Raw genomic sequence first — 26516 nt, 5'->3', positions numbered from 1 at the left:
TTATGACTAGGCATTGTAAGAAAATATATTAGCGACATGTTTTAAAAGCAACAAGAACTATGGAGACAATCAATGTACTTACGTTTAAGGACTTAAATGAATTTTCATAAGACAACTGACTGTTTTACTTTGTGTGTGGAGTGTTTGCTGGTACCCAAAATGAAGTAATACACTACGCCAATCTGTTTTGACTTTGTTTGCATAGTATCATTTTTTCGTCTGCATGTTTCATTTTCACTTCCTGCTGAAGTTGAGCAAGACACTAAACAGTGAACACCGAGTTGAGCAACATAGTAAAGAAGCTTTGAGTATGCACTGTACATTGAAGGACTGCCATGTACTCAAGATTTTCTATGAAACAATTACAAACAAACATGTTTACATAAGTTTAAGGCTAGCATATTAGGTTATGTCATAAGCACTATAAGCAATTCATCATCGAGTGTGGATTAATTTACTCACAAAAGTCAATTGCTTTCATTTAGAAGAGTTTCCCTTCAAACCCCAGAGAAAAAACTACCAAGACCACAATGCACCGGGAGCTTTCTAGGCCACGCCTAGAACTGCTGCGGGTTGGTAGCCGATAGAAAACGCGGAGGACGCCAACTCGCTGGGCTCCACACTGCAAGGAGAAGCGCCTTTTACCAAATGGCAAACACGGCGGACGACGAGTGGGAACCTGCGCTCCACGGTTGTCACCACCACAATAACAACAACAACAATAATAACAACAATAACAAAGACAACGAGGCGGGGGACACCGCGACCTCACCTCCGGCCAGCTCGACCAAACCCGGCGGGAAGACGTCGCATAGCGTCGGTAACGGTTCGGTCATCAACCCCGGCGGAGGAAATAATGGGAAGTGGGTTCGGCTGAACGTCGGCGGCACCGTGTTCCTGACGACGAGGCAGACGCTACTAAAAGAACAAACTTCGTTCCTCTACCGACTGTGCCAGCAACAAGACCTGCACTCGGACACGGTGAGCCCGAACAGGACACTCCGGTCCACACTTAATCGCTGTAATTGTTCCATTTTCTATGTGACGAAAGTTAATAATATATGTTTAGTACCCGACCGTGCTATAACAACACTCCCAGACACTCCATTAGGCACACCTGCAGAATGCAAAGAGCCCATACACGAGGTGTTTCTAATACATTGTCCCTCAAATGTCCCTAAATAACCCTTTAAATCCACTATAGTCAGCCTTTCGTTAATAAATACATCTCTGAAAGTCGTAATCTGTCCTTTTATCTGTACTAAAACACAATATATTAGTTAAACTTGCTCTCATTGGCTTTTGTGTGGAAGACAGTGCTTCTCAATTATTTTCTGTTGCACCACCCCCAGGAAGAAGAAAATATTTTGCTCCCCCCCCCTTTCTCAGGGGGCAACAATTAATAGTATAATTTGTCTATTAAAAAAACACGTTATTATAAGTACACCTCTGCATTATTAACATTAAAGAAAAAAAGGAAGAAACAGAGACCAACTTACTGCCACCTACTGTAGTGGATGCGCAATTACACCTATTTCTTGTTCAGCAAAAAAATAAATAAATAAATAACACTGGCCTGCCCAGAGGAGCCAACCCCCCTATTTGAGAGAGACTGGTGTAACACTATTTATTTATTCAATATTCTACTAGTGGACCGTATTGTCTATGTGCTCGTACTCTTTTTCTTTACTTGTAAGACAAGTCAGTGCACTAGTAGAATGACTGTCTTACTAGTAAGGATAAAGACCATATTAGTAGTCTCCATCTTATCACAAACACACCCACTGAATATCCTCCATCACTGTATGACATATAACATTATAGAAATAAGACTTTAGTGCACCATTGTCATTCTTCTAATGCTCTGAATTGTCTTAATAATGACGTCAAAGAGTATCCCAGTTCATGGACATTCACCACACTGGTAGAATATCAAATAAATACTCAAATGGCTTGAAAATGTTGAATGTTGAAGCTGCAAAAAAAAAATTGTGAAAATGTAAAAAGCTATGCGTTTCTATCGTATCACATACACACTTAATTGATATGCTCCATGCATAGTGAAGTGTGTGTGTGTCGCTCAGCATCCTTTCACGGTGTGAGTGTAGCTGGAGTCAGATGGAGGAACACGTGCCTTCTCTTCTGCAGGGGGTGTCGCACAGTCCCAGTGGCTGTACGGCAGCATCCTATGTGAAGTGAGAGAGCGACATCCTCGTCACGTGCAGCGTTCGCAATGATTACAAATAGATTGTATTTGAAATGATGCAGATTTGTTGTTGATTTTTTGATAAGTAAGTCTGTGATAGGAAGAGAGGCTGTGTGGGGTCGTTGTCGTATGGTGATGCTCATTGCCTCTTCTTCAAAATGAAGCTGTACATCAATATTTGTAGCATTTCATTCATTCCACTTGGTCACAGTTTACAATCATTTTTCCCCCCCCCTTAAAATTATGAATCGCGCGAGTTACGCAATATACAACATTGCTAAGAAATTCATTCACGCCAAATCATGGTGGAACGACCCACAGTAAATCGTAAATCAGGACCTGCTATTCATTATTCAAACAACATTGACTATTCCCAGCAGTGTGGGCTAATGCGCCTTTGCCGTTGAATTAAAAATGATTGGTCCTCCCACATTGCAAAAAGATGCATGTTAGGTTCATTCAGGACACTTGGCTGCTGCATTATTTTTACATTCTACTGGGGATGTCAACTTTATATTTACTCTGTCTGCTGTAACTGCTAGTATTTGTTAGTGTTTTGAATGTAGTTTATTGTGCCAACTGCAGAGCATCTTCAACCCCAACAAAGGAGCAGAATTTCTTTCCTGCAACCAAGGCAAAAAAAAAAAAATGAATTTTTGAGGTGCTTTTTGCATAACAGCAGCAGTGAGTCCGCCTGTGCTGATATGACCGGAGTTCCCTTTTCATCGCCTGAGGATACACAGGATGTCTCTCCTTCTCATCTTTATCCTCACTTTCTCCGTCCTTGCCATTGTCACCCTCGCCAGGGATGACTCACTTTTTTTTTTTCCCCTCTCCCCTTTTCCTCACCCGCCTCTCATTCTGTTCCCAACAGCGGCAGCGTCGAATCCTGAAGGAGATTTTGGACATGCTTGAAGCCTAGCTGCTGTCACACTTGCTATAAAACAGGAAGCATGTCTTGTATTGGTCAGGTTGAATGGTTTATGGATATCTAAGGTACTGTTTTGTACCAGATAGCAGGATTTCCCCACTCGAAGGATATGTTTGAGTGGTTTCCTCATCTGTGGCACAAGTACCGCATTTTCAGATTTAGGCGAGACACTCATCGTTTCCATGCAGAGTGACGTTTGACTGAGGTCGAGGTTGTCGGATGAACGCAGAGCTGCGGTCCCGTTGCCAGATTGCCCAGAGGGGAAACGTAGTTTGATTGCGTAATCAGTATGTTGCAAGCAAATTCTGGCCTCAGTCGCTTGAATAATAACAGTGGAAGTGGGGAAATCAATGTAACATTGTGAGCTGATAATCATTTTTATTCGTCAGGTTCACAAACCTCCGAAGCTTAACTGCCAACTAGCCTGGTGTGTTCCAATATCCCTTTTCCCATATTGAGTAAAAATAGACGGAATTGGATACATTTGTAATTATTCCACCCACTGGGCCACTTGGCCACTGGAGAGCTTTTCAATTCCGCATCATGTCATGCTCGCTTGACAACTTGCTTACTTGGTCATTCTTCATCGGCTTCTATTTTTGTTATGAATGCAAATTGTTGCTTTTACACCAAACAAACCCGCTAAACAATCGCCATTTTAAACTCTAATCTTGTGGCAAACGTACATGATATTGTTTTATTGGATTACTTTTTTTTTTTGCTGGATGAAACATTATATTGTTCCATGCTAATTGTCACAAGAAAACACATTGAAGGAAGTGAGTTTTTTTTTTTAAATGGTTTGTTAGTTTCCTTTCATTTATTTTTTATAAATTTTTAGTTTTGTGATCATTAGTTTTAGTATTAGTTTTTTATATTTACATGGACTGTATGTTGAGTGCAGGATAAAAGCCAATAACATGATGAACCTGAATGATGAGACATGATCAATGTCTAACAGGATTGGAGGATTGCAGATTATAACCGCGCAATCCTCTTTATGTAGGTTGAGCGTGTGTCGTATTTGATGCTGATTAAATATTTCAGCGGATCACGCTGGTGATTGTTAAAGAAGTCGTGTCCTTACGCAATTCTTGCCTTGTCCCGCCCCTTTTGTGTTGACTGGAAGTGTCTCGCCCATCTCACGGTGCCAATGTGGATTCCGCTACAAGTCTGAACTCGCTTTATCACCTCATCTGTGTTATGGGATGATATAACACACAAGGAGACAAATGTTTATGCTCCGACGGTTTGGTGAACTTATTTGAATAGGTACGCTATTAGACAAAAAGAGAATGGAGGTTGACTTTGCATTAATTACAAATGGGTGTGTGTACTTAATCTCTCCAGGGAGTCATAATCTACTTGTCTGAACTAATATCCTCTACAGTACAGGAGAGGTTAAAAACATCTTGTGGATGCATTATATTGTAAAACATGGCTAAAAGACTTTGATATTTCAATGTTTGCTTCCAAAAAGTGACACACTAGCTCGTGCAATTTTATTTTATTTTTTTAAGAAACTGACATATGTAGGAAAGCTCCTGCCCACTGTTGTCAAGCCCACACTGGCGATTCATGTTCAATTGTCCTCTACGGCCCTGCCGCTCTCAACTCATTGTGGATTTCTCTGCAGACACACACCCAAAACACACTAATGCCTCATCCGTGTGTCCTCAGCCGTCACCTTGAAAGTAGAAGTTTTTGGGCGCAAATCACCTTCCTTGTTGTCCTTCTCAATTTCTCTCATGGTTGTTGTCCTTTACTTCTTATACTTATCCTCATAAGCTATGTTTTTTGTCCACTCAACTGTTCATGACGGTGCAAATTTTGTGGTTCTCTTATGTAACAGGATGAGACTGGGGCGTATGTGATCGACAGAGACCCCACTTACTTCGGACCCATCCTCAACTACCTGCGGCACGGCAAACTGGTCTATAACAAGGAACTAGCTGAAGAAGGTCTCACTACTTTTGATTTACAATACAATACAATGCGATTGCTGTAATAAAGTGCTTTCCGTATGGTGAAAGGTAAATTAGCGGGAAAATAGAACACAAATTAAAACACAACAAACAATAGATATAAGAAGACTTTATAGACTCTGCTGGTTTATATTTCAAGTTGGCTGCCACGCATTCTGATTTATAACCTCTTAACCAAATTTTAAGGTGTGCGCGTTACAACAAACACCGCACATCAAACGCAAACTATCTCTAGCGCGTCATCTCCACCCTGATGTAGTACCAAGGCTGACCTATGAGAGGTAGTGTGGTGCCACAGGGCATTAAGACTGCAGGAAAATACCAAGAGAAACAAAAATTAGCAGTAGAAGAAATGGAAGAAGCTCGGCTAACTCACCTACAATACCTACAATCACCTTTTCTTTTTTAATGTGGTGGTTCATTAATCACTTGGTGGCACTTTGATTTGCGTCCGACAATAACGCGAGTTTCGGGTCACATCCGTCACATCCGGGATAATCTTTTAGAGACATCTGAAGAGAGAAAAAAAATGTTCATTCAGTACTTATGCTAATGCATCCAATCCAGCAGTTATTTGTGATATATAGCATGCATAAAAAAATTAGAAAATAACTCCCATATGGTACTTAATCTGAAACAATCCACCACCGAGTTAGAATTGCCACACTTGAGTGGCAAAGAATAAATACATCTTAATGACATTCCACTTCATATATTAATTAATGGTAGTTTCCAATCATGCATTTGTGAAAAATGAAATCAAGCGTTGCAGGCTGCCTGCACGCACTAGCTGACTTGCTTGTTTCTTTTGTTCTCAGGAGTCCTGGAGGAGGCCGAGTTCTACAACATCACCCCTCTGATTAAACTCATCAAGGAGCGGATCGTCGAGAGGGACTCCAAGTCGTCCCAGGTACTAAATCGATGTTTATCAGAACAGCTTCACAGCTGAACTCAAACACAGGCGTACAAGCTTTTTAAACTGCTGTGTATATCGCATCTGTCAGTCATAAATGTGGCAACACTTTGTATCTGCGTCAACATTCCCATAACGGCGCATCTGTAAGCCCTCCCAGTCAACTGTGTTAGTGACTTGAGATTTTTGTGCTTCTCTAAAGAGTGTGCTGCCTCCCCCCGTTTCTCTCTCCTTTCTCTTTCAGGGTGGGTGCACTCACGCTTATATAATCACAGCCCTCCCCAGCATCCTCCCACTCTCCCTGTGTTGTGTTGTACTGCACTTAACTCTACATGCCTGGGGTCACATGCGGCACGCTCATCTGTAGACAGAAAAAGGCTGATTTACAGACAGTTCAATTAGTTTCTCTCTTCTTTTTTTTTTTAACTCTTATCTCTTTGTGTTCATTCTGGAGATTTTGGTTTCACACGATGGTACTAAAAGGAATGGCCATTGTCTCGTCCTCTGTCCCAACCAGCAGGTTCCCCCTAAGCACGTCTATCGAGTGTTGCAGTGCCAGGAGGAGGAGCTGACCCAGATGGTGTCCACGATGTCCGACGGCTGGAAGTTTGAGCAGGTCAGCGTGCGCGCCTGCAGAAAGCCCCGCACTGGACTACTCTGGACTGTGGGTTGGACTCACGCTGCTGCTGACCCTTCAACTTTGACCCCTCCCTTCCACGGCCCCGACCCGAGCCCTACCTGCTGCACTTGCGTTAGCTTTACTCGACCTCCGCTTAATGATTACACGAAAGCGTCAGGCTGTGCGCAGATGATTAAACACCGTCTCCCCATTCAGAGCTCGGTTTAAAAGCCCGATAGCGACCACATTTACGAACCACAATTGCCGCTGGTTTTATTCATTTCTTAACATGCAATGCAATTTACCGGCGATGTTTTCAAATATCAGAATCTGCTGAGTGGACTGAAGCTGGACTGGTGTAAATTTGTCCGCTAGTAAGTTACAATTTCCCGAAAATGGAGACATAACATTTCCTGTTATTGTTATATTTATTTTTTTACTGCATTACAAAACATGTTCCCCCGAGCCCCCTCCCCCACCGCCTACTAAATTTGGATTGCTGTTGTTCCTCTACACAAGAGACATCAATTTACGCTTTTAAGTCTAAAGTCACAGAACATTTTTCCTCTCACCGTGGTGGTCGTGTCTCTCAGTGCTGATCTTGTCTTTTGAGTTGGACATCTTTAATTCACCCCACGCACGCTAGTGGCGCACAGGCCTCCCGCCAACAAATCGGGCTCACTCACGTTTCGCCCCTCTCTTCCCTGCTTCGCCACCTTGCTCAAACGCACACAGCACAGCTTTGCTCAGCACACCTGTAGTTCGAACGCATACGTCGCTTCTTGTCCAGTGCACTGCCGAGCGTGGCTTGTCTGCTCCCCAACCCGACCCTGCAAGCATGAACACCAGAGTCTCTCCTTCGCACATGTGTTTTTTCTTCCTCGATGAGCTTTACTTCCCGCTGATAAACCGTCCCTTTCTGTGTGCGTGCGCGCCTAGATGGTGAACATCGGCTCGTCGTATAGCTACGGAACCGAGGATCAGGCTGAGTTTCTGTGTGTTGTTTCCAAGGAGCTTCACACGCCAGGTTCCGGCCTGGGTACAGAGCAAAGCCACAAAACAAAGGTGAAAATCTCCTCCTCACACACACACACACACGCACGCATGCCAGGGTGACGTGTTATGACGGTGCCATGAAACTGTAAAAATATGTCCACAAGTTGAGATTTAGCACTTGCATAATTCCACAACTGCTTTATTGTTGGTCAAAAAACATGTTGGAGTTTGAAATAAATCTAGGAATGGATGTGTCGGGTGGACCACAATTTATTCCACTTTTCCCACATGCATTCCAAATAAACACTTAAATGGAAGATAATGATCCAATTTAAAATAATATTAGGTGGACATAAAATGTGTATATAAGGTGTGACATTATTTTTTACCGAATATAATGTGTGTCACTGTGGGCGTTCTTTCTTTCCTCTTGTTGCATATGTGAGTGTTTGTGCTTTGTGCGTATTCGTGCTCGGACTCCCCGCTGAAAAAGCTTCAAATGTCACTCACCTACAAATGCCACCCGCTTCATCTCTCACCCACCTCTCCTCAAGTGACCTTCCGCTTCTGGTTTCACTGTCCTCACTCTTCTCTCTCATATGGATATATAGTGTCAATATATATCTGCCTGCTCACTGGCACTCATTGGCATTCATTTTTATTTTGTTCATTTTCTGTCCATTTTGTCCCCCCCCCCTCTCCCTTCCCTCCGTCCTTCCTGCTGACCACAGCCGACGGAGACGCAGGAGGAAGAAGCAGCGAAGGAGGAGGAGGCAGAGGGAGGGAGAGAAACCACACCGAATGAGTGGCTTAGAGAATGAGGGAGTCATGTTCCTTTGTTCCAAAGCGAGTCGGGGAAAGGGTGAGGAACCGTGTTAGCGAGTCCGAGAGCTGTGGGTACATTCGAGTGTGTGTGACTGCGCAATGTCAGTTCAGTTCAGGGTGTTTCATGCCACTGCAATGGGATTGGGGGGAAGAAAAAAAACAAAAATATGTCAAGTGACGTAATGAGTAGTGATATTCAGGAAATAATACCTCTAGGAAAATCCTGGACTCGTTCTGCACTTGGCAGTCATATTGAAGCATCATCGCTTTTGCTTGCTTCTCAATAAATTCGAGAACGGTGAAGCTGCCCTTATTTGCGAATACTTTTTTAGAGTGATTTGTATTCTGTTATTCGTCAAAAACTCACCTCTTCGCTGTTTTTACATTGGCGCCATCTTGGGATATGTTGGTGCCAAGGAAGTACATTGTGGTCAAATGAAGCGATCTTGTGGCATCATGGTGTAATGTTCTACTAGTGTGATGAAGAATCCCATTTCGTCAAAAATAGTGCTTCAATGCAACCTTTTGAAGGAGCCTCAATTGTTGAAATTTGCTGTTCGCGGCAGGCGCAGTATTGTGGGAATAAAGTTAAAACCCATTTTGTAAATTCACCACACACTAAGTACATTTAACTTTTTAATGACATGCTTTATTATGGCTACAGTGGACAGAACCCACAATTCTCCATCTCAAGAAATTCTAATAGAAACTGAACAATACAGTTATGTAAAAATGATCAAATTTAGGTGTGTGACCGGCAACTCTGAAAATTATTTTCTTATGAGATCAATTCATCTTTATGATAAGAGTTAGCGTGGTGAAATGAGGAGAACTTTTTATTTATAGCTGGGTCACAATCAGCCGCATGTACAAAAAAGAAGATTCCGTTTGGCTTGTACATGTGAAGCAAATTGATTTCAAAAGCATAGATGAGATCACATCTCAATCAGAAAATATGTCGCTATTCCCCGTCCAAAATAGATCAAATGTCTTCTTCCAGTGCAGCTTGTCATCACGACTGTAACAAAGGAGCACACCGACTCGGTGGCTTCTAATTACCAAGGCTGTGACATGAAATATCCTTGACCTTTTATGGACGTGTTTGTCCCCCGTGTTTAAACAACAACGCACACACATACGCAGGCACACGCATTTGAAGACGTGGCGGTGTATGTTTTTGTCGACGCGCCCCAGCCATCACGTATGTCCCCATTTTCATCATCATTGCTGTCATGGCAACCGGACGACACTGTAACTAATGAAGATGCACTGCGATCGAGCGTGGTTGCACTCGCTAACTGTCTTGTTTTCCTCCACAGCTTTTCCAGATCCACGGCTCCCGGATGTAGTCATGACGGGAACCTAAATGATTTATTTAGGCTCATAACAGCATCCTGTACATGGAACGTGTGTGTGTACGTGGCGTCCAACAGACAGCTGCTGGAGATAGAGTTGTAGCATTTTTAATCGGTTTATTGGCCAATGTAGAAACGAATGAGCTGAAACAACGTATTTAGTAGAGCGCAAAATAGTTCCCAGGGACCTTCCAAATAGGAACAGCTTGCGTGTTGCAAGAAGTATAGTGCATCTTAGTACATTCATGACCAAAGATTTTGACCAACCTGAACCACAGTACGATTAACTCGTGTATTGAATTCCCAGTGATGTTTCCATAGAAGCAGTCACAGAATTAACACCCGAATGCATTTTCATGTAAGGCCTCAAGTTGGTTAACTTGGATCGCCACAAAGTATTCGCCAACGATCGCAGTTCATTACCAGTTCTTGCTTAGAAACGTATCATCTTATGTTCCGTTTTTGTCCAATGCGGGGAACAACATGCTTGTAGTAAGAGCATGGCCGTTTAGTGAGACGCCGCGATTAACAGGCACCTAGTATAATTGAACTTTTGACTCCGCCCACTCTTTTCAAGACATCTGCAGCCATCGTGATTGTCGCTTATGTGTGAGCCCCCGTTGCGCAGCGAGCTTGTGGCAATGGCAGACAGCACGACGGAAAAACGCATGCGTACAGGCTAGCAGCAGTTTTGGGCAAAAAAAATAAATACATCTAAAATAAGATGCAAATGCAGCAAACTGTGTTTATGTTGATGAGAATACAAACGGCCATGTTCTGGAATTTTTGAAGATCCTTGTAATACAACTGCAGCAGGATTACCACCATTAATCTTAGTATCAAATGTTCATCTGATGATAATCATATCGCTGGGATTAGAAACGACTGAAAAAGTTCAGTTTTGTTCTGTAATTTAAGCTTTTTTCTTTAAACATGGTAATTCAGTGCCTTGTTCAAGCGGCAAAAGACTGACATGTCAAAAATGGTCATGGTTGTTTTTATTTACATTTTACAATTCACGTCACGCGTAATTTACAATCTCATTTAGAGTCCGAGTACAATTTTAATTGCAAGAGAGTAGTATTTTTCAGGAGGGAGTGGGGGGGGTGTAACTATCGGAAAAAATCTTGAGGGCCTAAGCAGTTTTTTTTTAACCTGTTTTGTATATTTGTTTGTCTTATTTATTATCAAGGTTTCTTTTAAAATGTCTCCAAAAAAAAGAAAATCAGGGTTTTGTTGTGGGGGTGCTCATCAAGTGGGCATGTGACTTTTTTTTTTTTTTTGTATACTTGACTGATCCCAGTGGTCTTGACCAGCACAAAAATGTGCCACAAGCTACGCTGGTATGTTTTGAACAGCACATCCACGCGGTCGCGTTAGCTCCTTTCAGTCAACCTCCGTTTGCATGTCGAGGGTGCTTGGCTACATCCTCACGTAGCGTTTCTGAATTTGTACACCACTCATTAAATGCTTCCTGCTGTATTTGATGTGTAAAACCTATACAGGGCAATTATGTCTGTACAACAACAAAACAATATGTAACGTGTGTTTAAATGTGGGTTTAATCTGCGTATGCAGCCAGTGTTGTACTTTTTCCTTTACAATATGTTCGATGCGCCCTCACTAGTCTAAACGTGGTATTCTCTTAAATACTGCATTTGTGGAATATGAGTAATGCCGAAAAATGTTTTTTTTTTTTAAAAGGTCAAATGACAAAAGTCAGAGGTACCTGAGTTACCTCAGCCCTTCGGCACTGTGATGTCATTTCCAGTCGAGAGCAAGTGGCAGTACAAGGCAAAATGGCTGCCCAAATTGATTTAAAAAAAATAATGATAAAATGTTTTTTCTACTTAATTTATATTAAACAGAATACCATTTTCAAATTAGTGGCTGTGCATAGAATAATTGATTGTAAAGAAACTGTTTGGACTCTAACCTACAAAATGAAATGACAACTTTATCAGGACCTTAAAAGCATTCTGAAAAAACAAGAAAAATGTATTTTATGTGTACGAATGGGCCGACTCAACAAAAAGAATAAATAAAACTTTTGTTATGTTTCAAGTGTCGTCTTATTTGACTCTCCCGTGAGCACTCTCGCTTTGTCATTTTTCATTTTATACTTGTAAAAATGTTCCTGTAGTCTGCCCTTGTGTTTCCCCAAAGACAGCTGGATGTCAAATGCAATCGAAAACGGATGGATGGAGAGGTGAGTATACAACTGAAATAAAAACACAAGATGAATTTTTGCAGAAATATTCAAGTCTTTCCCTGCTGATGTTCTTCCTACAGGAAGGTGCTCAGCGTGTTATCCACAGTGGCCAGATGCAAGTATTCCGGGGGTTCCACCTCGGATCTTCGCCCCTTGTCCTCATCCTCGCTCCGACTCAGAAGTGGCCTCTTTCGCCGCACGGATCCTCGGGAACGCCGCTCCAGACATGCCAGGATCATGTGGGCGAGGTCCTGCTGGAGCCGCTGGAAGTTCTCCCTGGACAAGCAGGTCAGCGGCGAGTTCAGTTGACAAGTTGCATCGCAGTAACAAGTTTTTTTGAGTTGATAAATTAGTTGTGTCATGTTTCTGAACATAGCTGTGACTAAAACGTGAGATAATGTTCAACATTACACATTGACTAATGACCACCATAAAAAAAAATGCTTTGTTAAAAGGCCCTTCAAGCAACTTCTCTGCAGAGAGAAACGGGCGATAGCTACTGTTTGTTATAACACACCAGTCAATTCGGTGCCTGATATACTCTCATAAGAATTCATATCCATTAAAAAAAAAAAAGACTGATTTGAGAAAAAGAGTGCCAAAGCAACCCCTCTATAAACCAGCTGGTGTAGAGAATGCATTTATGAGCATGGTCCACATCGATAAATTGAGTATTTCAGCAGGTGCACGATTTGCATACGTTGTAGGTGGAGTTGGGAGGTCGTAGTCTTCCCCCGTCTCACCGGTCAACCAGTAGGTTGTCTTTTTTCCTTTACCCTTGGGAAAGCATGAACACACACAAATGCTTCAAATATTGCGATAAAGATGGGACAAATTACATTATTTTGCATTACGCCAGGAGTTTGTTTTTTGCATGTGGCTTGCAGTGTGATTCTCGCATGTTACCTTCAGATACGTTTCGCCTCTGTACTCGTACTCAAACTTGCAGTCGGTCCTCGTCAGGATATTAATAGTGGGCTGACTGACGTGGATCCGCAGGGCTGCAGCGCAAAATGTCAGAATCAGTTCGTTAGTTTCACCATGAGATACTCTTAATTGCACATAAATAATTCCAAATGTCACAGGGCAGGAACCGACTGGCACGCTGCGTTAATGCCGACGTAAATCAGTTTGCTCATTTAAGCGCGTGCTCACGGTGTCCCGTAGACTCCATTCGAGACGCCGTGTTGACCGTGTCGCCGAATAAACAATATCTGGGCATCTTTACACCGACCACGCCTGCTGCACACAGACCTGAATGAACAAATACAAGTTTGTAGAAGAAACCTAATTCAGTCTTTTCCCAAATTAGAGTGTACGTAGCCGTATTAGTAATGTGATTGTTAAATCAGGATAAATGTCTACCTGAGTGCACGCCGATGCGTATCCACACGGGGATGCCAGGCAGGTGCCTAAGCTGGAAGTTACCCATGAAGGCCAGAATGTCCAAAGCCATGCGACAGATATCCACCGCATGCCTGTTGCCATTGCGGTTTGGGAGACCAGACGCCACCATGTAGGCATCGCCGATTGTCTCCACCTGAGAGTCAGTGGGAGGACGGATGACGCCAACTGCACTCGCTTTTTTTTTTTTTTTTAGCTCGACGTTCACAATCTTCATGAGATCAATACAAGAGTTGCATCCCAAAAAACAGACAAGCCGTTAGCACAGGGGTGGGCAAACTTTTTGATTTGACAGAGGGGTCGGACCAGGAGCAGATGTATGGAGTGTTTTCGTAACCTCACCTTATCGGAGAAAAAAAACAAACATTTAATTTGAAATGAAAGTGAACAAAAGCATTACAACAAAATATATGTCTTTGAAAAAAACCACAGTATTTAGAAAATAAAACATTAACAAGGTTCATTCATTTAATTTTCTTCAAGTTCGGCGGGCCGGATTAAAACGTTTAAAGGGCCGCGTGTGGCCCCCGGGCCGTAGTTTGCCCACCGCTGCGTTAGCATGTGTGCCTCCATCCCACGATCCAAAAACTTGATCTCGTGTATGATCTCACACGTGAGTCTCATTGTACCTTGTAGACATCGTGGTGGTCCAGAATGCTGTCGAAGCCCTTGTAGATGTCGTTGAGCATGTCCACCACCTCCATGGGCGTGCTGTACTGGCACAGTGTGGTGAAGCCCACGATGTCGCTGAAATAAATAGTCACCTCGTCGTACAGCTCAGGCTCCACGACGCCGGTCTCCTTCAGGCTCTTCACCACAGGTCTGCCCAAATTAAACATGGGGGGGGGGGGGGTTTGGATGCTGGGTCGATGCGTCAAATGCAACTTTTTATTCAAGAGCCGAACAAACCGTGGAAGAAGCATGAAGTTGAGGCAGTCCGCTCGGTCCCTCTCCATTTTATAAAGCGCCGTTCTCTCGCCCACCAGGTGCTCCAGGTTTTTGGAATACATCTGCAGACGACGTATCATGTTGTCCATGTAGCTCTCGTTGTCTTTGTCGTGAATTTTACTAAAAAAGAGGAATAGCATTAAATGTAGAATTTAGATTTAGATGCACTTTAATCTAATGCTGTCAAATTCAAGTACTGTATCTTACAACACCTCAAAAGCACGGATGAACACAATGGATATTAAAACATTAAGAATCCTTTTTAGACATTTGACAGTTAACGCTTTTTTAAATGGCAAAAAAAATTGGGATAATTACCTGATAATTTTGCCCAAGCAGCTTTCGATCTTCTTGAAATCCGGCCTTTTTTCAGCATCCTGCTCCCAACAACTTTTTATCAACGTGTATACCTAGGGGAAAAACATGAATGAATGTTAATGTTTAACCCGATAAATGCAATAAATCGTTTTAATATTACTTTGAATGTATGTTGTAGTAATGACGTCATCACAGGACAAGGTGCGCGGTACAATAGTAGCTTTACCTCAAGTTCACTCTCTGTTGCTGTGTCAAAGTCCAGATCAGGTCTGAAGTAGGACATGATGACCCTTCTTAACTTTTCTGGGCAGAGCATCGTTTATGTGAAAGTGATAATGCATTCAAAAAGAATATTCTCAATACAAGATGCCAAATAGATTAGCGAATATGTTTTGTTCCACCTGCTCGGTCCGAGCAACATTCGGTGTAGAAGGTTGATTTACGGAGAACGATCTCGTGAGCGATGATGGCGAAACTGTATACGTCTCCTTTTTGTGAGGTGCCCTGTTTCCTCAAGTGCTCGGGTGCCGTCCACAAGTCTGAAAGGAAACACGAACGGCATCATCGGTCAATGATGTGAAAAGCAATACAATGATGATTTGTGCTTTTTTTTTTTTTTTTTTGTTACCTCTGCCAGGCTTGAGAAAAGAGTTGCAGCCAAAATCTGTGATCTTCACCACCATGCGGTTGTCGACCACACAGTTGGTGGATTTGAGGCGTCCGTGCACTTGGATGGCACTGGCATGGAGGTAGGACATGCCCTGCACAAACGAGAACGTGGACTAGTGAGAGAATTGGATTAAAGCTTTTGCGCCCTCTGTTGGCAGAAAAGAGGCGCTGCAGCAACGTTTTCATAAACGCAGGCGAGTGGCGATGTGAAATATAACAAAAATTGTATTTGCTATGCACAAATACACCTTTTTGTGTCTATTCTGTGTTCAAGACCAGAATTAAAATGTCTCATTGTTGTGCCATCACAGCATTGGGTTTGTGAACGACTCCTTTTAACACACGAGTAAAAATTCGATATTTAGACATTAAATGTCTATTCTCACATGATGAACAAAAACAAGATATTTTTTGGTTGAATTTTTGAATTCCAAGGCTGAACGGGATTTTAGGAAAAACGCTCAGTTTCTGTTTCCGCGCAGAGGTGCAAGTGTAGCTAATGTGTAAAAAAAAAAAAAAAAAAGCAACATGAATTTGTGTGTCACCTTGGCAATGTCATACATGACAGAGATCTTGAACTCCCAGTCCATGAACGTCTCCTCCGGATACGAGACCTTGTCATTCAGCACATACTGGATACAGTGAAGGACAGAAGCTGTATTGGTTTGCATTTTCGTTTCTAGAAACAATGCATCCTGAATTAAAATTTTTTTTTCATTGGTATTTTTTTGTTTTTGGGGTAGTAAGTGATTTATTTTCTCAACCGAAAGAGTTGTCGGTTATTGAATTTATTCTGCAAGACGCTCAAAGACTACCAGTGGTAAGAACTAAATATTAGATCTTATGTTCATATTTGCATACCGTGAGTTTTATATGACACACTGTGGCACATTAATCAGCATTCAAATCCTCACTTCATTTCTTTACTGAGCAGGCCATGATTCACACGCATGTGTGTGCAAGTCAGACTTACCCTAAGCGACCCCCGCTCACCATACTCAAACACCCCAAACACGCCCTGATCGAACTTCACTGTGCCATAGAACTTGGTGAGGTTGTAATAGTCGATTTTCAGGAGCTGCTCCGCAAAGAGATGATTCATTAGGGATAGGAAAATAGTACGCCCACGCACGCGCGCGCGTGTGTGTGCGCGCCTCACCGCGTGAAGTTCCCTTTTCTGCGTCTCATTAAAGTTCCCATCCGAGTGGTTGAGCTCCTTCAGGATGACAATCTGAAACATAAGCAGCGGCAGCTACGCTCAAGAACAAACATCACGTGCACGTGAGCTCCTTCAGATGTCCGACTACCTTCTTATCGTAGAGTGCCCGGCGGATCTTGTAAACTTTTTTTCTCTCTTCAATCTGATGCGAGGTGATATTAAAGTCGCTTTAAACCCACTCAAAAAGAGTACAATGTGCTCATTTCTTTTCGGATGTTTGGAATTCACACCTTCAGATAGACTTCGTTGTGCGAGTTGTCCTCCAGAAGAGTGACGAGATCGGAGTGGATGTGGGAGATGGACCGCCGTTTCCTCAGGAGACGATCTCTCCTGTTCTGTCTGGATGGACAATCCTCATATCATATGCAGCTCGGTCTCGCACAATATCATTGATATTAAATCTTTTAATCTACTCCATTGTTTGTCCAATTTTCAAATATTTCCACAAGGACGAGTGTCACCTGTAAAAGATGAACGCAATGATTGCCACCACCACCACCACCACAGCCAAGATGATAACGACGATGTTAAGTGACGCCGCCTCTGGGGGGAGGGTAAGAACAAGTCACACTTATAGAGTTTCTAAACTAGAAAAGATGTATTCGGGTTCTCGCGACGTTAGCACGCCGAGCTAGCGGCTGTGGTCAGCTGTGCGGTGTGCAAATACTCTACCTTCATCTGGCCTGTTATTCGGGAGTCTTGTCCCCCACACAAAGGAGGGGTGGTCCTCGACTTGGATGGTCAGGTTGTATTCTGTGTCAAACTCGAATAAAATGCGATACTGGGGAGAGAAGAATGTACTTCATTGTATCGATTTATGCAAAATTCGATCATGTGGCGTTGTTACCCTCGAAAAAGCCAATACCTTGTAATCATTAGTGGTGTAAATGACAGCAAGATTCACGTCTCGGTCTCCCTGCTTGTCGAGACGATAGTTCCCTGCGATGCCTGAACAAGAGGACAGGTTACCACGGTAACCAGCTGCCAGTCACCGCCTTCTCATGTCACTGAAAGCGACTGACAGGTTGACAGCCTTCTCCTGCTGCACGTCAGTGGCCGTCATGTCCGCTGCCTTTGGTTAGCCGCATTATCGCTTGACAACACTCGATGCGAAGCACGCGCATCCAGAACAATCATGAGATTACCACGGTCGCTTACCGTCAAACGAAGTGTTGCGAAGGTAATTCACGGTGACAAATGAAAACCGATGAGCTTCTGAGAAAGGTTTTGACAATATTTTCCGAATCGCCTGACTAACCAGTACCACTGCGTCGTGGTACGCAGCCATGTAGTCATTCATCTGTGTAAAGATGAATGAGAAGACAAATGAGTTAATAATGCGAAATCCTCTCTGCTCAAATGTTTCTTAAAAGGCCCAAATACTCCTTTGTGTCCTTACTGTGTTGTTGCTTTTCAGGTCTGAGTTGATGGTGTAATTCCGGGTGTTGGGCATGGTGAGTACCAACACATTCTTCATGTATGGATGAGACGTCGTGTTGATGTAATATTGATCACTGTGGAACAGAAGCAAGTGAGAATCATTACAAGTGAGTCTTCAAGGTACCACTGAAATATGTTTGATTTGAAATACAGTGTGTGCATTAAATCGCACACAATGTCAAAGTACTGACTTGTAGAGATCGATAAGGATGAAGAGAATCTCACTGCTGTCCGCTTCGGCTGTGAGATTCTTCACCTCCATAACGTCGTTCACACGGCCGCACATTATGAATACTGCAAAGAGAAACGGAATTACGGTGGAAATCTCTTTGTGCTTGGTGGTGGGATTCTTTAGGGTGTTTGTCCCGGTGAAGACTTACAGTTGCTTGTCCTCTTGCTGGGCGACGACAAAACTGTTTTGAGGTCCTCTGGTTTGCGCAGCATTGTTCTTTTCACCTTCTGAGCAAACAGGTGTGGGGCTGATTCCAGTGCATTTATATACCTGTGAAAATTGCATAACTCCCTTAATGTTTTTTTTTTAATCATTTATTTCAGCCTCGAGTATCATTTGTATTATCATCATTTGTATTATCATAATTAGGATGTAGCGTGATAAATGGGTTAACTGTTGCTTTCTACCAGTGGGTCGAGAACGGAGCCTTGAGGTACGCCATTAAAATTCAAAAGCATTATCAGAGATCATCATAAATACTGTGTGGTCTCTCACCAAAAGCATTCTTCCGTGTTAGTCTGTAGCTTGTAGACATAAGCTGTCTCCCACACAGGCTTGATTTTGTTGTCGTCTTTCCAAAAGTGGACGAAAAATTCTGAGATTTTGCGCGCGGGTGGCAGGAGGCGCTGCAGGTTGAGCGTGTTGTCACAGGCGGGTCCGAAGCTGCCAGCTGAGAGGATGGGCGTGCTTAATTTGAGACCCTTCTCAGCACTGACACAGGGAGTGAAAGAGGATGTGAATATTACAACGGAGACGTCATCCTCTGAGAGATGTTTAGAGATGAACTTACTCAACCAAGGGGAAAGTGGCGTATGTGCACGTGGGGCCAAGCACGGCACAGCCCAGGGTATTTGACCTCTGCATAGAAATCACACAATGAGCCTTTTTTTTAAACTCACATTGTTCAAACATTACAATTGGAAAATTATTTATTTACTATAATGTTGTCTTTGTTCATCAACAGTGGCGTGACCTACAACCGGTACAACTCAATTGGAAAGTTTTAAACTTTTCAAGAGAGGAAGAAAAAACAGCAACTGCAATATGGTTGCAAAAGTCTGCACACCCTCTTAAAACTGGGCAATAGCTTTTTTTTCAGAGTGACCCAATCTCATTTAATCGCATGTTAAAATGGGAGTTGGCACACGCCGGACACTACTTAAAGGACCTCTAATTCACCCCCCAAAAGGTTTTGATGTTCCAGTCGGCTTTTCCTGACATTTTGCGTTAACAGTGACTGGTGTTTGGAACGGTTCATAATACCTTCCATCTAGATCAGGGGTGGGCAAACTTTTTGATTGGCGGGCCACAATGGGTTCTAAAATTTGACAGAGGGGCCTGAATGAAAGTGAACAAAAGTATTACAACAATATATATGTTTTAGAAAAAAACACAGTATTTAGAAAATAAAACATTAACAAGGTTTATCCATTTAATTCTTTTCAAGTTCGGCGGGCCGGATTAAAACATTTAACGGGCCGTATGTGGCCCCCGGGCCGTAGTTTGCCCACCCCTGATCTAGACGAAGGCCCTCGATGGGGGTATTTGTCTTTGGTGATTGAACGTACCAACATTGTGTATTTATTTCTGTACATCTTACATAAGTGAATGTCTGATTAGATTGTTGAGTACCGTATGCTTGAGGTTGGGGCGTTGGTTCCTGTTTGATTACATCACATACTACATCAAATATGATTAATCCAAGTCTCCTAGATATTATTTGAATCAATTTCACTCTAATATTTGGTGTTGGCCATGCGGATGAATAATACATGTCGTATGAATATATACAGATGTACTCACCGAAAGATTTTTTAACTCGGCAACTGCTTCACACGCGCTGCTGTGGCAGCCTCTTTGTCGATAGTAGGTTGTGTTGAAACCACCAAATTTCACCGTGAGATTGAATTTGGTGTCTTTCGTATGTTGGGGTGGGAATATAGAGAAATAAAAAGTGTCAGCTTCAGATTGTATGAGCAAATTCCAAGCGTTTTCTTACCGTTATCTTGCACCGATTCAGATTCCAAAGCCTTTAGTATTTGTCCCCGGACAAACTTCAAGCTCCAGGGAGACTCGTCGTCGTCCAGGAGGATCACGTTCATAGAGACGCCTCTTAAACAGTGTCTGATACCATGATGCGATGCCAGGAGCGTCCCAAAAGCGCACAAACGCAAGAACCATCCTGCTGAAGCCATGTTAGCTGGATTTAGCCTCTTACGCTTGAAAAAAAATATCTATGAAGGCTTTTGTTTGTTTTGTTTTTTCAAGTCCAATGTGCGAACAAAGCAAGATTAAAATACAACAATAACACACAAAAGATCCAGCAAGTGACCTCTTCATCTATTTTTGAAACGTCTGTCTCTTAAAAACAATCACTTCCCCTGCCTCTCACCGACGCCTCACACACACCAACTTGTTAATATACAACCAGCAGAAACCTAAGAAGGCCATATAACGCCGTCTCTTGTCATGCCAAGGTCTGTATAAATTATGAGCACAAACACGGCCAGTCACATTGGAGATGATAAGCGCAGTGACGACTACTTCTGCCTGGAAGCATTGCGGCACAACCATAAAGACATAAATCCAGATTTGCAGATTGTTAAAAAGGCTTTCATGTACTGTATTGTTCTTCCACAGCAGTGGCTGATCAAGTTCGGACAAATGTTTTGGTTTTTTTTTAGTTCGTTTTTGCAAACGCTGTGACATGCTATGGTCAAAATTCCCAAACCTGCTTGTCTTATACTTTTGTAACTGTTCTCATGCTTCAAACGTCCCTCCTTTTTTTTTAAGTAACTTGAAAATTATGACTAACAGCAATGGCCTCACGAGAGAAAAAAAAAATCAACCTAACAATGGAAACTCATTAGAAAAATTTTGCTTTGAAATTTACATTTTCCCCCGTGCAATAAAGTCCGCTTGTTGAATTAATATTTTCCGTCACCTTCATATATGCCATTAGGGCAATTCAGAAAGATTATTTCCAATGATGCTTGACAAGTACTGTGGCACGCACACACACACAAAGATATTGTTTAATTAATAACAGAGAGCTCATATCTGTTTTATCATTATCTATGTCATCAAACCTCAATGGTGATATGCCCCTCCCCCCCCTTCCTCACCTGAAGTTACAACTTCACGTGTTCTCGGATTCTCGTAAATGACCCTTTGACTTTATTCAATATGAATCTGGGTTACTGTGTGCACGGTTATATGCCCCGATCATAACTTGCATTTTATTATCTTTATTTGAAACTCGTGACCATACTTGCACATTCATACTGTATCATCAATGGAAAAAAAATGACGACAAGAGTGTGGTCAAAAATAGTCACTGTATTTAATCTGGTCTATTTATTGTATGCCCAACATGTTATCGCACATCTTTGTAAATACAGTCAGTTTATTCACATGTTAATCTAAGTGCCAAAAGACTCGGTGATAAGACACCAATGGAAAAGAAAAAGCAGTGAGACTCAACACATATATTTTTTACACTTGAGAATTTCTAACTGAACGCTTTTCTACTCAACATTTAGTGACGAGCTGCTAAAACAACAAAGCTGCGACCTATTCAAAATGACACCAAAGTTAGTCTTTATCCGGATTAGGGCTCCAGTGTACAGAATACAAAAAGGCTCAAAGACGTAAAAAGGCCGTCTTCAACGTTTAGATAAATAAGTCAATAAATAATAAATAGTCAATGAAAACCTACAGCGCAAATTTCTTCCTACTTGCGGTCACCACCTAAATGAACGTCTTCGAACTTCCCTGCATTTCCTCACAATTACATCCCCTCATGTCATTTAATTATTAAAAAAAAAAAAAAAGCTGTTCTTGCATTTTCACTTCTTGTAGGTGTTAATGGCCAAGTCCTCCGATAGTTTTGCCCGTGAACTAAGTCTCCCGTCTGTCCGTCGAAGGAACTTGCTACAATAATCCTAAATGTTCCCGCTTTACAGTACAGTATTGCTAACGACGTGACGATTGCAGCTGAAAGTGCACTCGGGCTACATTTGACCCCATCGTGGGCCCCGATGTTGACGGCATGTACATAAACGGATCCACTACCCCGTGATTAGCAACACTTGCTTCCTGTAATCAAATACAGGCAGATGTTGGGTTGCGAGGTTCCGAATGACGTGGCACAAGAAATCAGTTAATGGCGTTTTTTTTTTTTTTTTAATTTTTTATTTTTGTATTTATGGCCTAGAAGTGTTTTGTCATACAAATAATTACTTTAAGACATTTGGAGGATGTGTGCAATTCTCGCCACGGCGTAAGGATATGTTGTTAAGCAGCTTGTATTTGCGTTTTTTTTGTTCCATTGATTTGTTTGACCTCAATTTATGGCAAACCGACCTTACAATACTCACTGTTTTTTGGTTGTGAAACTCTTCTTTTCTGTCTCTTTATTGTACTGCCCTCTGGTGGCTAAGGTGTGCACACCAAAAAGAGCACTTTTTTTAAGTACAATAATGTAGTGTATCTTATTTAAAACTGTCACAAAAATGTGTTGGTATTTGTTGTGGGGCTGTAACAGAATAATTGCATTTTCATTCATCTCACTGAAGAGGGACGCTTTGAGACGTGAGGTGTTTTGAGTTCCGAGCGTGATTGCGATATGACTTCAAAGTTGTAAGTTGAGGCACCGCTGTAGATTTATGGCTTAGAACTGCTCCTCTCGCGAATCTATCCTGTCATGACATTTTGAGGTTGCGTTTGCTCAGCGGCATATGTCAAGATGTCATCACGCGGCACGTGAAGCCCCGCTCAGTGTACAAATTCGGGTTATGTTGCTGCGCCGTTGTAAACACAGCTCCCGTGAAATGAATTTACGATCACGCCAACCCCAATGGGTATGCCAACTCATCAAATAGAAAGTAGAATCGAATCCTGTTCTGATTTCTAGATTCCTGCACACTCAAATGAGACCCAACCCAAGGGACGTAGTCACAATTCTACTTTTAATCGTCATTATTACGCTCAGTTTTGCTCAGAGTTAAAATACTTACTCTTTGACAACACCAGAACTGACTATTGAAAGCAGCATTGTCATTAAATTGTGCAGGTGTGCCTAATATTGTGGCCTGTCGCGATCATGCACTCATGAATTGATTAAATGACATCACAGTTTTTCCTGATTACTTGTCTGCAGGCTACATTTGCTCAAAATGACATCCCACCTTTGCTTGTGGCTCATTCAACGCGTCCATTTTGGCTTCATCTAAAACCACAAGCAACATTCCAACCCAATCAAACATTCAGGCTACATTCAAATCTTTTGACCTCAAACCTTCTTTCCACTGGTTCTGACTCTCCCGTCTCACCTTTCATCTCCAGTTGTCATGCTCCCGTCTCAAAATCTCGTCACTTTTCCAATACATCTCTCTCTCTCTTTCTCTCAAGAGCCTCAGCGTCTGCAAAAGTCTACGAGCTGATGATCTGACCCGACCAAGTCTCGTGCTTGCTTCCCGGCTTCAGGTGGGTGATGACCACTTCCACCGCCTGGATCTTCTGCATCTTCGGGGGGGTGGGGCACACTTTGTACGTCACCTCGTCCCCTTCCATAGGCACATACTCTCCCTCGATGCTGTCAAAGAGTACACAATCGGCATGATAAAATAATTTGCATAAATATTTACGTGCAATATTGAAGCAAAGAGATGCAGGCTTTATTCTGAACAACCTAAACTTGAAACATATCCAACAAAAGTTGGATTAGTCCCTTTTTGACCCATATTTTTTTTGTTGTTTTTTTTTAATCCAACTGTTTTTAGAGTTCAGCATTTTTTTTTTGCATACAGTGACTAGCCACTTTCCTGAAATTCAATTTCAAGACAAATTTAACAAAGATCAGTCAGACTCAGGAGTCTTTACTCACTCAGAAACGTGGACAAAGATGTCTTCTCCCCCATGAGAGGGCCGAATGAATCCGTGACCTTGCGAGCGAGAGAAGTTCTTGCACACGCCCTTAAACACGGGACCCGATTTGGCTCGTACTGTCCTGCACACAACCGGGAAGGAGACAAGTGTCAACTTTCTCGATGATGAAACGAAAATGAATGATGGCTTTTTAATGTCAACTTTACTTGACTCTCTCTAAATGATGAATGCGCGTCCAACTTTTTTTGCGCAACTTTTCCCCAACAAGAAGCTGAATGGCAAAAAAAAAAAAAAATCTCTACATATACAACTCACGCTGAGTATGTGCGCGTGCGTTTTGTGGGCAGCGGACTGGGCAGCTCCCCGCCAGGCTGAGGGGGCTTCCGCTCCCTCTCCCAAAGCCTGCTGCCCTCGCGCAGGAAGGGGAAGGAGATCTGAAGTGGGGTGCGTGGGGAGGCCAGAGGTGGCGGGGGGCCCGTCGGCGATGACGGGTCGGTGTCGGACATGATGGCTCGCGTGAGACGTATGTGTCCTTTTCCTTGATGGCGGACGGAGGGTTACGCCCCATGCATGACAGGCGTGAGCAACGACTGAAGTGGGAGAAAGAAACACGAGAGGTCAACATGAAGGCATGTCAGGGACCCCAATAATGTGCCCCAAAATATTATGTAATAAAGAGGTCATTTCTTATAAGGGATAGCTAGTTTTGGATAACAGTCGAGAAAAAATATGGAACACAAAAATTATGTAGCTTGCGGGGCTTCAGTTTGACGTGCACACTTACACACACACACACACGCACACACACACACTGCCAGCTGGCCCGATTTGATAAGTAACCTAAATAATTGAACAACTTGGCCTGAAGATCTTTTATTAGCTGTCTTATTAAGGCCATCGAGGAGCGAGTTGACTTTTTCTCCTGCTGTTTGTCTTAGAGTGGGTGAAAGCTTCCTATGAGGAAAACAAAATGCCCTCTCACACACTACCGCAACACTCTCACACACGAATGAAATACTCAACAAAAAAACTACTGACTAATGAAACCCTCTCCTGCACATCATCAAAATGCTCTTACACCTACTACTGATTTATTTATTTGTTGCTCACTCACACGACTGAATCATACACACCATTGAATTTTTTCCCACTCACACAACAAATGCTCTCTCACATAGTTTTTCTTTTAGTATTTCTCGACTGTGTGAGTTAATCTTGAATGACATCCCTCACAGTTCCTCATATTCTGTTTTCATCATCATGTCATGTCAGGATAGAGATGAAAACAGAAGCTGAATGGAGGACACACACACACACACCCCCACACACACACACAAAAGGCGGAAAAAAAATCCCCACAGCCTCCTCCCTTGTGAAAGCATCGCACTGAAAGCATGGCATTGTGGTTGTGTGTTCATCAGTATGGCAGACACGTCAACACTCACATCCACACACACTTGAAACTTCCAACTTGTCCTTTAAAAGAGCCCTTAGATTATATCACCATATGTCTTGCCCGGATTAAATAATTCACAGCACTAAAATCCCTTCAGGCCTTTTATTTCCAGAACATTCTATTTTCCCAACATACACAAATAGGCTAATGTTGAATATTCGAACCGAACCAAAGACGCGTTTTAAAGGTTTCAACAGTTTTTTGTTTTGTTTTGTTTTAGCACTGGCGAGGTAACAAAAGCGACAAGTGACTGCGAATGCGGGATGTCTTTCGCCCATCATCATCATCGTCATTTTTTCCTCATCCTCAAACTGTGTTGATGGAATTGTCGCACTTACCGTCTCAGGCGATCTCGTGTCAATTAAAGGCACTGCGCAGACGATGAGCTCATGAAATCTGTTTACGGTCGACGAGGCGGAGAACGTCGGCGTTTTTTTTTGTGCGCGTGCGTGTGCGACGCACACAGGCGGGACCAGATCGGAATTGGAGAAGAGAGGGGAGGGATGTGGCGATAAAAATAAAGAAAGAAATTCGCCACACACTGAATTCTTTGTTCACATTTGGAAGCTTAATGGCAACTTTAATTTCACTTGCAGTGTTTCTCATAGTGACTTTCTTTGAAGCACTGCTACGCGTATTTCTTTTCGATTTTCTCTTTTTAAAAAAAACGTTTTTATCGCGTATGTGAATGACTCAAATTTGCTTTTAGTAGTTTGGATGCTTACATTTTACAACTGAAATCCCAAATTCACCATCTCTAGAAAATTACCGATTTTTTTTTTATTACTAAATATGAATTACTACAATATTTATTGAGATGCACTTGTATATTCAAAGGTCAGTAAAAAATACATCCCAAGCATATTAAGTGAATATTGTAAAAAAAAAAAAAAACTCAC

The 26516-nt window shown here is 42.4% G+C and overlaps 3 protein-coding genes across 8 annotated transcripts; 1 reads left to right on the top strand and 2 right to left on the bottom strand.

The window, feature by feature from the left end:
• The first annotated feature begins 563 nt into the window (after positions 1-563).
• kctd17 (potassium channel tetramerization domain containing 17) lies at positions 564-10950 on the top strand. Of its 6 annotated transcripts, none has more exons than XM_088284116.1 (7): positions 564-981; positions 4990-5098; positions 5941-6032; positions 6556-6651; positions 7594-7719; positions 8382-8512; positions 9795-10950. In XM_088284116.1, the coding sequence occupies exons 1-6, from the start codon at positions 649-651 to the stop codon at positions 8469-8471; spliced, it is 846 nt and encodes a 281-aa protein (XP_088140242.1). In that variant the 5' UTR covers positions 564-648; the 3' UTR covers positions 8472-8512; positions 9795-10950. The 6 variants fall into 6 exon arrangements, with proteins under 6 accessions (XP_088140242.1, XP_088140240.1, XP_088140241.1 ...); XM_088284114.1 differs by having other exon boundaries at positions 6556-6699; XM_088284115.1 differs by having other exon boundaries at positions 6553-6651.
• Positions 10951-10960: 10 nt separating this feature from the next.
• Positions 10961-20467, bottom strand: gucy2cb (guanylate cyclase 2Cb). Its single transcript, XM_088284112.1, has 27 exons — positions 20272-20467; positions 20076-20188; positions 19063-19130; positions 18768-18983; positions 18421-18542; positions 18232-18334; positions 18000-18114; positions 17759-17900; positions 17466-17548; positions 17273-17381; positions 17062-17143; positions 16831-16939; positions 16689-16742; positions 16541-16612; positions 16355-16459; positions 15927-16013; positions 15341-15473; positions 15114-15251; positions 14939-15015; positions 14713-14804; positions 14356-14514; positions 14076-14268; positions 13408-13582; positions 13198-13296; positions 12949-13043; positions 12743-12819; positions 10961-12318 (listed from the first exon to the last, which is right to left on the bottom strand). The coding sequence occupies exons 1-27, from the start codon at positions 20465-20467 to the stop codon at positions 12117-12119; spliced, it is 3216 nt and encodes a 1071-aa protein (XP_088140238.1). The 3' UTR covers positions 10961-12116.
• A 2756-nt stretch (positions 20468-23223) lies between these two features.
• On the bottom strand, positions 23224-26092 carry csdc2a (cold shock domain containing C2, RNA binding a). The gene is made up of 4 exons (XM_088285388.1): positions 25956-26092; positions 24477-24751; positions 24160-24282; positions 23224-23868 (listed from the first exon to the last, which is right to left on the bottom strand). Exons 2-4 carry the CDS (start codon positions 24665-24667, stop codon positions 23706-23708), a joined length of 477 nt encoding a protein of 158 aa, XP_088141514.1. The 5' UTR covers positions 24668-24751; positions 25956-26092; the 3' UTR covers positions 23224-23705.
• Between the last annotated feature and the right edge of the window lie 424 nt (positions 26093-26516).

This window comes from Idiotropiscis lumnitzeri, chromosome 20, assembly GCF_059441095.1.
Source record: "Idiotropiscis lumnitzeri isolate Australia: NSW breed Sydney's pygmy pipehorse chromosome 20, RoL_Ilum_1.0, whole genome shotgun sequence".
Taxonomy (NCBI): Eukaryota; Metazoa; Chordata; class Actinopteri; order Syngnathiformes; family Syngnathidae; genus Idiotropiscis; species Idiotropiscis lumnitzeri.
Note: the sequence above shows the minus strand (reverse complement) of the source record. Positions and strands in the feature narration are given on the sequence as shown.

Coding starts and splice junctions, on each gene's coding strand:
- kctd17 (XM_088284113.1), top strand. CDS start 649: ATGGCAAACACGGCGGACGACGAGTGGGAACCTGCGCTCCACGGTTGT. Junction 6,033..6,552: donor GGGACTCCAAGTCGTCCCAG/GTACTAAATCGA, acceptor TGTCCCAACCAG/CAGGTTCCCCCTAAGCACGT. Junction 7,720..8,381: donor AGCAAAGCCACAAAACAAAG/GTGAAAATCTCC, acceptor TGCTGACCACAG/CCGACGGAGACGCAGGAGGA.
- gucy2cb (XM_088284112.1), bottom strand. CDS start 20,467: ATGGCTTCAGCAGGATGGTTCTTGCGTTTGTGCGCTTTTGGGACGCTC. Junction 16,743..16,830: donor ACAACGAAGTCTATCTGAAG/GTGTGAATTCCA, acceptor ACCTCGCATCAG/ATTGAAGAGAGAAAAAAAGT. Junction 13,044..13,197: donor AATGGAGTCTACGGGACACC/GTGAGCACGCGC, acceptor TTTGCGCTGCAG/CCCTGCGGATCCACGTCAGT.
- csdc2a (XM_088285388.1), bottom strand. CDS start 24,667: ATGTCCGACACCGACCCGTCATCGCCGACGGGCCCCCCGCCACCTCTG. Junction 24,283..24,476: donor CGCACGCGCACATACTCAGC/GTGAGTTGTATA, acceptor GGTTGTGTGCAG/GACAGTACGAGCCAAATCGG. Junction 23,869..24,159: donor ATCTTTGTCCACGTTTCTGA/GTGAGTAAAGAC, acceptor ACTCTTTGACAG/CATCGAGGGAGAGTATGTGC.